This window comes from Macaca fascicularis, chromosome 7 (assembly GCF_037993035.2).
Source record: "Macaca fascicularis isolate 582-1 chromosome 7, T2T-MFA8v1.1".
Taxonomy (NCBI): domain Eukaryota; kingdom Metazoa; phylum Chordata; class Mammalia; order Primates; family Cercopithecidae; genus Macaca; species Macaca fascicularis.
In genome coordinates, this window is record NC_088381.1 from 118,930,514 (window position 1) to 118,942,532 (window position 12,019).

Sequence of the window (12,019 nt, forward strand, 5' to 3'; positions counted from 1 at the left end):
AAGATGTAACCATCAACGGAAGCTGGGTAGAGGGTGAATAAAACTTCTTACTATTTTCGTAACTTCTTGTGTATTTCAAAACAAAAAGTTAAAAAGAAATATTTTTCAAATGGGTATTACTTACACTGCCATAAAAATGCTGTTGCATGGTTGGCTTGATTTGTTATTTTTCTTTGAAAGAGTTGTTTTCCTTAAAATATTTTCAGTCCCCACCCAAAATCTCAAAGAGATCTTGCCATATCCCTTAATCATATAATCTAATTTTAAAGTTTATATCAAATTTCCATTTTCCTTCCAGGCTTGCGTTTTTCTGCCAGTATTGGCAGGCCAACTGTGATCCTCTCAAATTCCCACTGATCCATGCTCAACCATTTGCTTACTATCTCTATCCATGTGGAAGCAGTCATTTCAATTCTGGACTCCTCCAATTTATATCAATATTTCTGGATTCCTTTCTGTACCAAGATTTTATTTATGTATAGTGATGATCTCTTTCTCTCTCTGCCTTCCTCTTTTCATGTCAGCTGTTCTCTGGTGCTGAACACTTGAAATCTCTTAAGACTCTCAAAGAGGCAAGCATTGAGTTGATCTGAATTTATCCAGCTTGCTGAAAGGTAGGTCACACATTTATAAAGAGACATTTTCATTACATAAGTTAGGAGTCACTCCAGATTCTTGTAACATTAGCCAAAGGGGTACTGATCCTGCTTCAAGCACCAGCATCCACTCAGGATGTTGCTTTCTGACTTGGGGGATGCAAGGACATACCTTTCACCTGCACGAAGTCGAGCTGGTGGATGGATTGCAGCAGAGGGCTGTTGTCCAGACTCAAGTCAAAGTCCGTGGTCATCCTTGGAGTGAGTGTGCCTTTACCCCACTGATCCTCAGTCAGGTGCACTCTCCTTATGAGGGCGTCAGAAATCTAATCAGATAAAAAAGACCACAGCCTAAGAAATACACCACCACAGTCAAAACACAACACTGCCCCTTGGCTCTCCAGGAGCGTTACTCCTAAAATGCCTTGAGAACTCATACCCTGACTGCTTCAGTGCAGTTGGTGAGGAACACCCCATTAGGACTAGGGTGACTCATAATTTATCAAGCAAATCTGAACACTTTTGTGAGTCAGGGGGCACTATAAGAAATTAGAAGGTGTTAACTGATTTAATAGACAAATCTGAATATATGATCATGCTATTTATGATAGATTTACTAAATGCCAACAACTTTAAAGGATGATATGTTGGAAACTAGTTAATTTCTATTAGAATCAGTAGCTCAACCCTTCTAATTTAAAGTGTGGGTATCCTATCAAGACTTGGAAATGAGTTTCATAAAATAGTTTAGTGAGGGTGCAGATGGAATTTCTCACAATTTAAGCACATCATCTTCATGTGATTATCACTGTATTCTTTGGTAGAAAGCTCTTTCATTTCTTATATTCAATCTCTCTCTGTCACTCTTGGCCAGTTTAGTAGAGTGTGACTTGGAAGAGATCTACATGTTCCTTAACAAAACGTTCCTTATAATTGGGATCAAAGCTTAAGTAAAATCCAGCTTACACCATAGCATCTCACTAAAACAATTAACACTGAAGAATAAGAAATCTCTGCATTTGAGAAATCACTGACTTTCTGGCCAGTAGAAGGTGTCAAGAAGGTAGACATCTTACAAACTTAGACACTTAGACATCTGACAAAACTGTCCAAGAGATATTAATGAATAAGGACCGAATTCTTGGGCAAGGCAATAACTCCACTTCGAAAGAACTTACAGATAATTATGTTTTCATGATTAAACACAAGAATAAAAAGAAGCAAAAAAGAAAAAAAAGGCCATGCACCTCTCAAACTTGTAGTACATGGTAGCAGTGACTTCCGGGAAGTCAGTGGAGTTTATTTAGCAGGCACTTCCGTGTACACTGCAGTGTGCAGGTAGGTTCTGTTACTGAGGGACCCAGGCCCAGCCAGGGCTGTTGGAAGTCTGACTTAAGCATCCTAGACTATGTCCTATGGGACATTTAGAATCTGAAGCAGAAACTAGTTAACTCTTACCTGCAAAAAGCCACTAGGATCATTTTCCTTAATCACTTCCAAGCAGTACTCCATGAGACCTGTGGTCTGGCGCAATTTCACTGTGCAGTGAGAGATCTGATCTCGAACTACCTAGGATTAAAAAGACAACAGAGCAGTCCAAGATGGCAGAGGGTAGAAGAGAAGCAAACTGGACCATTGGAAAGCTTCTTCAAACCAGAATCCATTCCATCCTGGAATGGAACTAAATTTATGAGAATATTTTCTGGGAATGTCTGCTGTGGATAAGGACTCTGGAAGACAGATGTGATAAGATTCTCAAAGGAAATTGGTAACAGGATCCATCAGAAGGGAAGGCAGGTAGATTTTAGAACCCTAGATCTGGTGACCTTGGTGCATCAACGAACACCTTCCAAAGGTCCCCCTGCCCTGCGCTTTTCTGTGAAGCTAACTCTCCTGTGTGGTTTGCCGGGGGACTGTGGAGGAGCTATAGCTCCCCAAGATGTGGCTGCAGCTGTGCTTGGTGACACTGTCCACCTTCAGTGCCCTCTACGTTACTTTTGAAGAGCAGACATCACCATCTGAACCCAATTCCTTTCCCTTCCTGCCCCTCCACACAGCCAATTGTTCTGCATCTTTTTCCCTGCGCGGTTGGTGGGGGGACCTGGAGGGCCAAGGTGGAGCTTGGGAGAGAGAATGAGCTAATGACAAGCTGGAGAGAGAAGACGGATGCATAATTAAGTTTTAAGAATAACTCACTGAAACCACTGCCTCTTTCAGAGAGCAATTGTAAAGGCTGCTCATTTGCCAAGCTGAGTCTGCTTTAACCTAAATAGGCATCTCTCTGAGCAAGCGGTTTTTGCTTCTAAGAAGCTGTCTGTGCTTAGTGATGAATGCATGACATTCCTTGAAAAGTTTTCTTCTTCAGAGGCATTTGTCATATGTGTCCGCTGCTCAGTAACCCAAATCTTGAATGCCTATATGGTTTTTTTTATTTCCAAAGATGGGGTCCTGCCATGTCGCCCAAGCTGGTCTTGAATTCCTGGGCTCAAGCAATCCTCCTACCTTAGCCTCCAAGTAGCTGGGACTACACTGCACCTATCTTTAAATGGTTTTCGAAGTGTAAAATTGAAGAAGGGTTTTCCAGGAGCCATAATTACTCACATCCTCAATATTCATACTACTTTGCAAAAGCCTAAAAAATATCTAGTATTTTGGATTGTATGGATAATAGCCAAAAGAGAATCTAATAATAATTATTTAAAAATGTTCCTTGTTCCTTCTTTTCATTTTTGGTTATAAATTTATTTTCCATTAAAGATTATTTCATCCACTTTCCAAAACAAACAGGAAATAGATGAGAAAAAGCAAATACTCTTATCATTCTAATGTAAATTTTTAAAGTACTTTGACATTTCTTTTTAGTTTTTCTCTGGAACCAGACTTATCGTTGCAGTCATTGTATATGACAATTTTACCTTCCCTTTCCCCCAATTTAATACTGTATCACAGGCATTTTTCATGTTGCCACCATCAATGGTTACCAAAATATCCCATTGAATGGGTAATCTTAATTTGCTTAATCATTCCTGTTCTCTTATTATTGGACATTTAATTTCTATCTAATATTTTGACAACTCATTCATTCATTATTTCTGATTTTTTGTTCCTAATGTTTTACTGTGGCAAAATATACACAGCATGACATTTTCCTTGTAACCATTTTCAAGTATGTAATTCTGTGGCATTAAGTACTATCACGCTACTGTGGAACTATCACCACCATCCATCTCCAGAACTTTTTCATCTTCCCAAATTGAAACTCTGAACCCATTAAACAATATCCTCATTTCCCCTTCCTCCCAGCCCCTGGCAACCACCATTCTACTTCCTTTCTCTATGAATTTCACTATGCTAAGAACCCCTTACATAAGTGCAATCATATAATATTTGTCCTTTTGTGACTGGCTTATTTCACTTAGCATAATGTCTTTGAGATTCAACCATGTTGTAGCATGTGTCAAAATTTTCATCTTAAGAGCAAATAACACTTCGATGTATGTATACCATATTTTCTTTATCCATTCACTCATTGATGAATACTTTTGGCTACTGTGAATAAAGTTATTATAAACATGAGTGTACAAATATCTTTGTAAATCTCTGCTTTCACTTCTTTGCGGTATTATACCCCGAGGTGGAGTTGCTGGATTGTGTGGTAATGCTACGTTAAGTTTTTGAAGAATCACCGTACCATTTTCCATGGCAGCTGTACCATTTTACATTCTCACAGCAATGCACAAGGATTTCAATTTCTCCACATCCTCACGCACACTTATTATTTTCTGATTTTTTAAAAATACAGCCATTGTAAATGTGTAAAGTGGTATCTCATTGTGGTTTCAATTTGCATTTCCCTAATGATTGGTGATGCTGAGCATCTTTTCATATATTTATTGGCCATTTGTGTAGCCTCACTGCTAATCAGGTCTTTGTACATTTTTAAAATTGGGTGTTGTTGTTGTTGAGTTGTAGGAGTTCCTTATATATTCTGGATATCAATCTCTTATCAGATATATGATTTTCAAATATTTCTTACTGTTGCGTGGGTTGCCTTTTCACTGCTTGTGTCCTGTGAGACATAAATATTTCCAACTTACTTATATTTTGTTTCCTTTGCTTTTGGTGTCATATCTGAGAAATCATTGCCAATTCCAGTGTCCCAAAGGTTTCCCCCTGTGTTTTATCCCAAGAGTTTATAGTTTTAGGTTTTGTATTTAGTTCTTTGATCTATTATGAGGTAATTTTTGGATATGGAGTTAAGTAAGTGTCTAACTTCATTTTTTTTTTTTTTGCACGTGGATATCCAATTTTCCCCACACCACTGATTAAAAACACTGCCTTTTTCCCATTGGCACCCTTGTGAAAAATTATCTGAGCCAGTATGTAAGAGTTTATTTCTGGATTCTATTCTATTACAGTGGGTCTATATATGTGTCTTTAGCCAGCATCCACTATTTTGATCATTGCAGCTTTATAATAAGTTTTGAAGTTAGGAAATGTAAGAACTTCAAGTTTGTCCTTCGTTTTCAAGATTGTTTTGGCTATTTACATCGCCCAATTTTCTGATAGATGATTTGTTACTGCTTTTTAACTTTTAATAATAATTAAAAAGGAAAATAAAATGTAGGATTTAAAAATCTCTTTATTGCCACTGGTGAAAGGAACCAACTTTGATGGAAAGATTATTTTTGTGAGTTTTGGGGGGATCAAATTTAAAATTCACTAGTTGATTTATTTTCTTCTGACATCCAGTATGCCTGACAACCACCACCACCATGGTCTGGGCTCAATAAATACAAATTATTTTATTTTTTTATTCAGAAAATAACAGGAAGATTAAGCTTCCATTTCTTGGGGAGGAAAACCCCACAAGTAAAACACTTAAAAATTAAAGAGAGGTGACCTACAGCTAATATGCTATTCCCCTCTGCCGTGTGAGGCTGAACTAACTTGTTTCCAGGATGACATTTTTATATTTTGGTAGCCAGTGTATTGGTGCTGCTAGGTAGCAGACACCTCCACAGCCATCATTTCATTATCCAAATGATATCTGCCCTTGACTACTGCCCTGGAAGTCTGAATAACAAGGACAGATCGAATCTGAGCACTATAACCCAGAGTCAGTCTGCTCTTGAGATAAAATAGACTGAATGGTGGTGTTTCCTTTCCAGAGAATTCAGTTCAATGATGTATTAATGTACTGAAATAAATACATTACTCAGTCCTTATAAAATTCCATGTTTGCTTCTATAAATTTCCTTATCAAGTATGGTTTATTGGGTGCTGAAGGAGCTATCTGAGTGTTGGGGCTCTCTGCTGACTCTTAAGAAGCTTAATTGTTGCACTGCCAAAGAGCCGGGTTTCAGCAGGGGTTTGCCCTTGGCTCCTGCATTCTATGACTCAAGCTCCTTGGAAGGACTCAATATTCTTGAGTTCCTGGCTCTCAACCCCTCACTCTTGCTACAGTTGATTTTGGTCCACCTTTTTACATTTTAATCAACCATTCACAATGATCACAATAGCCTGTGATAAAATCACTGCTAAAAATTGAACTATAGGGTTCCCAAAGAAGCATTTTGGGTGCCCTGTAATTAACTTAGAGTTACTGAATTAATTTAGCAAGATTTCCCACATTATAGAAATCAGCCGGATTATCTTAAATCAGATCTTTTAAGAGTATAAATACTTTCTCTCTAGCTGTCTTTATCAACTCTCTTACTTGCTACCTTCTTCAACCTGCGTTATTCATGCCACATTTTGTGATCATTTATTTCTACACTGAGTTTTTCATAGAAAATGATTCCTGGAAGCCAGGCCACCTCACTGTTGTCTTTGAATGACACATTTCTGTGCTTTGGCTCTGACGTGCCAGCGAACCCCTTGGCATCATGTGTGCAGCGGGCTGGACTCAAGAGGTCCTTTTCTCAGGGACAGAGCAAGTTGCAGAAATGACACAAATAGGGCCTGGGAGAACAGTTTTCCTGTTTTCATCTGCACTAAAGCCTAAACCAGCTCCCACAGGACAGTGAATTAATCTGTAGTCCACAGCTTCAGAGAAGGCTTTTAAAATTTTATCAGCAGAGCCACCATCTGTTCTGGATGGCAAATGCCTACTGATCATTTGAACAGTTTTATTTTGTTAAGTGGCAAATTTATAAGGTCATTTCTTGGGTCAGGATATGACACTGATACTTATTTGTTAAAGGAGAGTCTGAAGGACAGTTGTGTCCCTTGGAATTCTTGACATTGTCAGTAGCACAGAGCAACCCAGGAGAGAGTATACAACAAGTTTTGTCCTGCCTGTCCACAATTACATTTCCATCACTAACAGACCAATCTCCTTCCTCCAGGCAGTTCATACGACACAACCAGAAGCAAGACCTGAGGTTAATTAAGGGGAATTTCATTCTTAACCCAACCATGACCTTCCTCCACCTCCATTTACCTCTCCATTTTACATGTGGTTCTTTTAACATTTTTCTTTATTTATCCTTTTTAAATAAATGCTTTTTTTCTTTCTTTTCTTTTCTTTCTTTCTTTCTTTCTTTCTTTTTTTTTTTTTTTTTTTGAGAAAGGTCTCACTCTGTCACCCAGGCTGGAGTGCAGTGGCACACTCACAGTTTACCACAGCCTCAACCTCCTGGGCTCAAGTGATCCTCCCACCTCAGTCTCCCTAGTAGCTGGGACTACAGGCACATGCCATCACACCTGGCTAATGTGTATATTTTTGGTAGATATGGGGTTTTGCCATGTCATCCAGGCTGCTCTTGGGCTCAAGTGATCCTCTTGCCTTGGCCCCCCAAAGTGTTGGGATTACAGGCGTGAGCCACCGCACCTGGCCAATGCTTTTTCCTATAGTACTCTCTCTCATCATAGGCTTTGTTGGGATATCACTAATGAACTACAGCCTAAGTAAACACTAACATTCTTTCTCTATTTCAAAAAGTTCTTTCTTAAATATAAGCAGTGCCTTCCCATTATAGTTTAAAACAATTTCCCCTAAGCATAAGGTAATCCTTTAATCCTTTTTGTTTAAGGTCCAGTACAGTTGTGTTCTCAGTATCTGTGGGGGATTGATTCCACGATTCCCTGAGGATGCCAAAATCCACAGATGCTCAAGTCCCTGATATAAAATGGCATAGTATGGGCACATAACCTATGCACATCCTTCTATACACTTTAAATCATCTCTAGATTATTTGTAATACCTAATACAATGTAAATAGGTATTATGTTGTATTGTTTAGGGCAGGGGTCCCCAACCCCTGGGCCATGGACTGGCACTGGTCTGTGGCCTGTTAGGAACTGGGCTGCACAGCAGAAGGTGAGTGGCGGGCCACCTCCTTTCAAATCAGCAGCGGCATTAGATTCTCATAGGAGCAGGAATCCTACTGTGAACTGTGCATGCAAGGGATCTAGGTTGCCCGCTCCTTATGAGAATCTAATGCCTGATGATCTGAGGTGAAACAGTTTCATCCCCAAACCATTCCCCCCACCCCCCACCCCCCTGCAGCTCTCTCTCTATTAATAATAACATCATATTATTAATAACATTAATTATGTTAATTAACACAATATTAATTATATTATTACTAATAACATAACATTAATGATACTATGACATTTTATATCAGGGATTTGAGTATCTGTGGATTTTGGCATCTGCAGGGAATTGTGGAATCAATCCCCCACAGATACTAAGGAGACAATTGTACTCCATGGAAGACAATTGTCTTCCATGAAACTGGTCCCTAGTGCTGAAGAGGTTGGGAACCACTGGTTTAAGGAATAATAAGGAAAAGTCTATACATGTTCAAGAGAGACTTTTGTTGTCAAACATTTTCAATCCATTGTTGGTTGAATTCATGGATGCAAAACCCATGGATATGGAGGGCTGACTGTACTTTTAAGATGCAAGCTTGAAGAGTTTGTTCTCCATGGGTCCTTTTGATCAGGAGGGAGTTTCTATGGGTCCTGTCGTGTCCTAAAGCATGATGACCAACTGATGCTTTGAATTAACTGTGTGAATTAAAGGTGAAGTGCTTTGGCTGTTAGATCTTTCTGGTAAAATAAAGAATTCTCCTATTTTTTTTCCAAGAGTAGAACATTATCTACCATATCATTGTCACATTCACTAAAACTTACAGCATTTAACTTAAGAAAGAGCATCTTAAATTTCTCACATGCCACCACTCTCCCCCATAGTTTAAGGCAAATATTTTCCCCATTCTCTGGATACCACCTTCTATACTAATGTTATTAATTTACCCACACTGGCAACTCATCATTTCAAAGGCAAGTCTGAGGCTTTGAGTTTTTAATCAAGAAAAGGATCATTTAGGCCTTTAAATAAAACACACACCTGTTTTTAGGAAGTCTTGAGGTTTTTAACAGTAAAGCTGTGAAATTTCTGTTCTAGAAGTGTGAATATCATCAATGCTTTATCAATAAACATGGAGTGAAATATGCAAAGCATGCTCTTAATGTATAGAATACTGTATCCCCGTACAGAGAAGTTAATGAAAGAAGAAATTCAAGACATTGGGAGAGAGAAGCATATTGGGCAGTCCCAACCACACAGGAGAACATTTACCACTGAAGGCGCGTTGCAATAAGAGTGAAGCAGTATGATGTGTTGTAGGATGTGAAGTGTAGCAAAGTATAGTGGATTACTCCATCCTCCTCAAAGTATGAGTTAGGTGCCTTCTGGAGGTAAGAGGTGTCACCCGTATCTGGGTTGAGGCAAAGAGTACTAAGGAAGTTCTGAGACTGACTTTGATTGGCATTGCCAAAGTGAGTAGGGAGCTGTTCAGGGGTGTGACCCCTAACTAAGAGGAACTCCAGCTGTGTGTGGAGCTTCCTCGTGATTCCATGGGTAGCCTGGGAACCCTATCCCATACAGTCTCTCTTGTGATTTTTGCTCCTACATGGTGGGAAGCAGAAGACTGCAAAATAATGCCAAATGAAACTCTGAAAGGAATTCATCATTCATGATGGGCTTGTAATCAATCATAATTGTGGTTAAATAATTAGAATTGGTTTCTACAGACTTCTGCTGAGGGCAACAGAAGGCTTCAAGTTGTTCCAGTGTGCCTAATTTTTCCAAATATCTTCATTGTAATGGAATAACTGAGTTATTTGCCATTAGTTTTACAGGGATTGAGGTGGTTCTTGGCTTGAATTAGTTGCTTTTTCTTTCTAGTAATGACTGTAGCCAGTCAAATGGTATATATTTTTAATTTTTTTGTGAGCTGGAATTGTCTTCCTTCCTTCCTTCCTTTCTTTCTCCCTCTCTCTTTCCCTCCCTCCCTTTTTTCTTTCCCTCTTTCTTTCCTTCCTCCCTCCCCCTTTCCTTCCTTTCCTTTCCTTTCTTTTCCTTTCTTTTCCTTTCCCTTCCTTCCCTTTTTTCTTTCCCTCTTTCTTTCCTTCCTCCCTCCACCTTTCCTTCCTTTCCTTTCTTTTCCTTTCCCTTCCCTCCCTCCCTCCCTCCCTTCCTTCCTTCCTTCCTTCCTCTCTCTCTTTCTTTCTTTTCTTTCTTTCTTTCCTCTCTCTCATCTGAATCAAAGGATGATTTGCCTGTTATAAAACAATGACAAAATAGCTGCAGTAAGCAGTTCATATGCCAATAATATCCATAATGTAAATTTGTGTTCTTAATATGCAATATAATTAATTTTTGGCAAACATAATGGGATCATAACAGGCAATACATGATAAATAATAACAAAGATAATGGTGAAAATAATGATAATTATTTTAACAAAATGCAAAGGTTACATTAGGCCTCAAAATCAAGCATTCTACAGGTAACTACAATTGGCATACGGAGGTCCTCAGTAAATATTAATATGAAGACTGTGTAACACGGTAAGCTTTATCATCAGCCCTCAGCATCCTTGCTGAATAATTTTGTTGGTATGTTAAATTTACCAACCACACATGGTAACTGAAAACTAGAATTTTTCCCCAGAATCATTTGGAATAACTGTAACATTTTTTTTAAAGATCTTTCAGGATCTTAGTGTTCAAAGGTAATCAAGAAAATACATATCGCCTCTTACTATTCAATGTGTGAATTCATTCTAAAATATTAGAGAGCACACATTTAAGACAATTTCAGAGTTACGTCAAATTGTGAATGTTACATAAACAAAAATAATTTCTAGATATGTCTTTGGGCTTATCAAGAGAAAGTGGCATATGTAAAGTTTCTGAAGAAAGCATAGATCTCATTAATGGCACAATTTAGTTTAAGTGTTGTCATAAATCCCCTGTGAGGAGCACAGATAGGAAATTTAAGGCTTTCTTCAGCTACAGCAGACCTGGGAAGGATGTTAACACAATGGACAGACCAAGACAAAACACCCGGGGGTCCAGTGTGCTCTGCTGACTGTTGGAATATTGCCCAAGTAGCTCCAAATAAGAGTTAGTAATATTTTTCTTGGAAGCTCAAAAACACTTCTTCCCTCAGTAGCTTTCTGACATTCGCATTAGTTCACTACATTTGGAAAACAGATATTTGGTTCCCAGCATTTTATCAAACCACAGAGTAGGATTAACTATAATTTACATTTCAAACTGTTTTCCTCAAACATGCCCACATCTGCATATGTCTCAGAAGCTGTTTTGTTTTTGTTAGCTCACCAAACTTTGTGAACTATTTTATACAATGATCAATTACGAATTCATGCCACTAAAGAATCTCCCAGGTTCATGGATAATAACACCAGTGTATGGGCTAATTCTAGACTATGGACTATGGTATCATAGAAAACAAGCCCCTGGAAACTTTTCTTCAGTGTGTTGAACGAAACCATATTTCCAGTCATTCTCTCTCGATCACAACATAATAGTTAATACACATTAAAGATCGTGCTAAGTGCTTTGCAATGCCCTGTGAGGTACCACTTCTAGCCTTATTTTACAGACAGATGAAATAAATTTTTGAGTCAAAGACTTGCTCAAGGTGAGAAACCTAGTAAGTGAGAAAGTGTGTCCTCTCACTCCAGCCTCTATGACACAGAACATGGGCTCTTTACTACTCAGTTCCATCTTACTTCAGAACCAGAACTATTAAATCTGTTCAAGCAATCAGTGCTTTCAGAGAGGGACATGAGTAGATTATAAAGACTGTGTAAATACACACTCACTTTCCAGCATCCTTAGTTTTTTGGATTGCTCTAGGAGAGAGATGCCAGAAAAATACACACACAATTCCTCTCTTTGTCAGGAAAAAGCAGGCGCTCAGAGAACTCAGCCAAAGGGAAGCGGAAGAACATAAGATTACCCCTGCAGGACAGTGAGTGATGGGTTAGCCAACAAAGATAGAAAGAAGTACTGTGCTTGGCAAGTGATGTCTATAAAAGGCCAGTGTTTTCTCACAAACCTGAGTAGCAACAGAAGTGACAAGAAAGGGAAAAGGC

The 12,019-nt window shown here is 38.7% G+C and overlaps 1 protein-coding gene across 18 annotated transcripts in view; it reads right to left on the minus strand.

Moving 5' to 3' along the window:
* Positions 1 to 12,019, minus strand: part of TRIM9 (tripartite motif containing 9) — a 118,475-nt gene that overhangs the window by 33,328 nt on the left and 73,128 nt on the right. For all 18 annotated transcript variants that reach the window (XM_073997387.1, XM_045396403.2, XM_073997385.1 and 15 more), the window contains exons 4-5: positions 2,055 to 2,165; positions 769 to 922 (exon numbers count right to left, since the gene is read on the minus strand). In XM_073997387.1, coding sequence (XP_073853488.1) covers positions 769 to 922; positions 2,055 to 2,165 — 265 coding nt within the window. The remainder of the gene's footprint in view (positions 1 to 768; positions 923 to 2,054; positions 2,166 to 12,019) is intronic.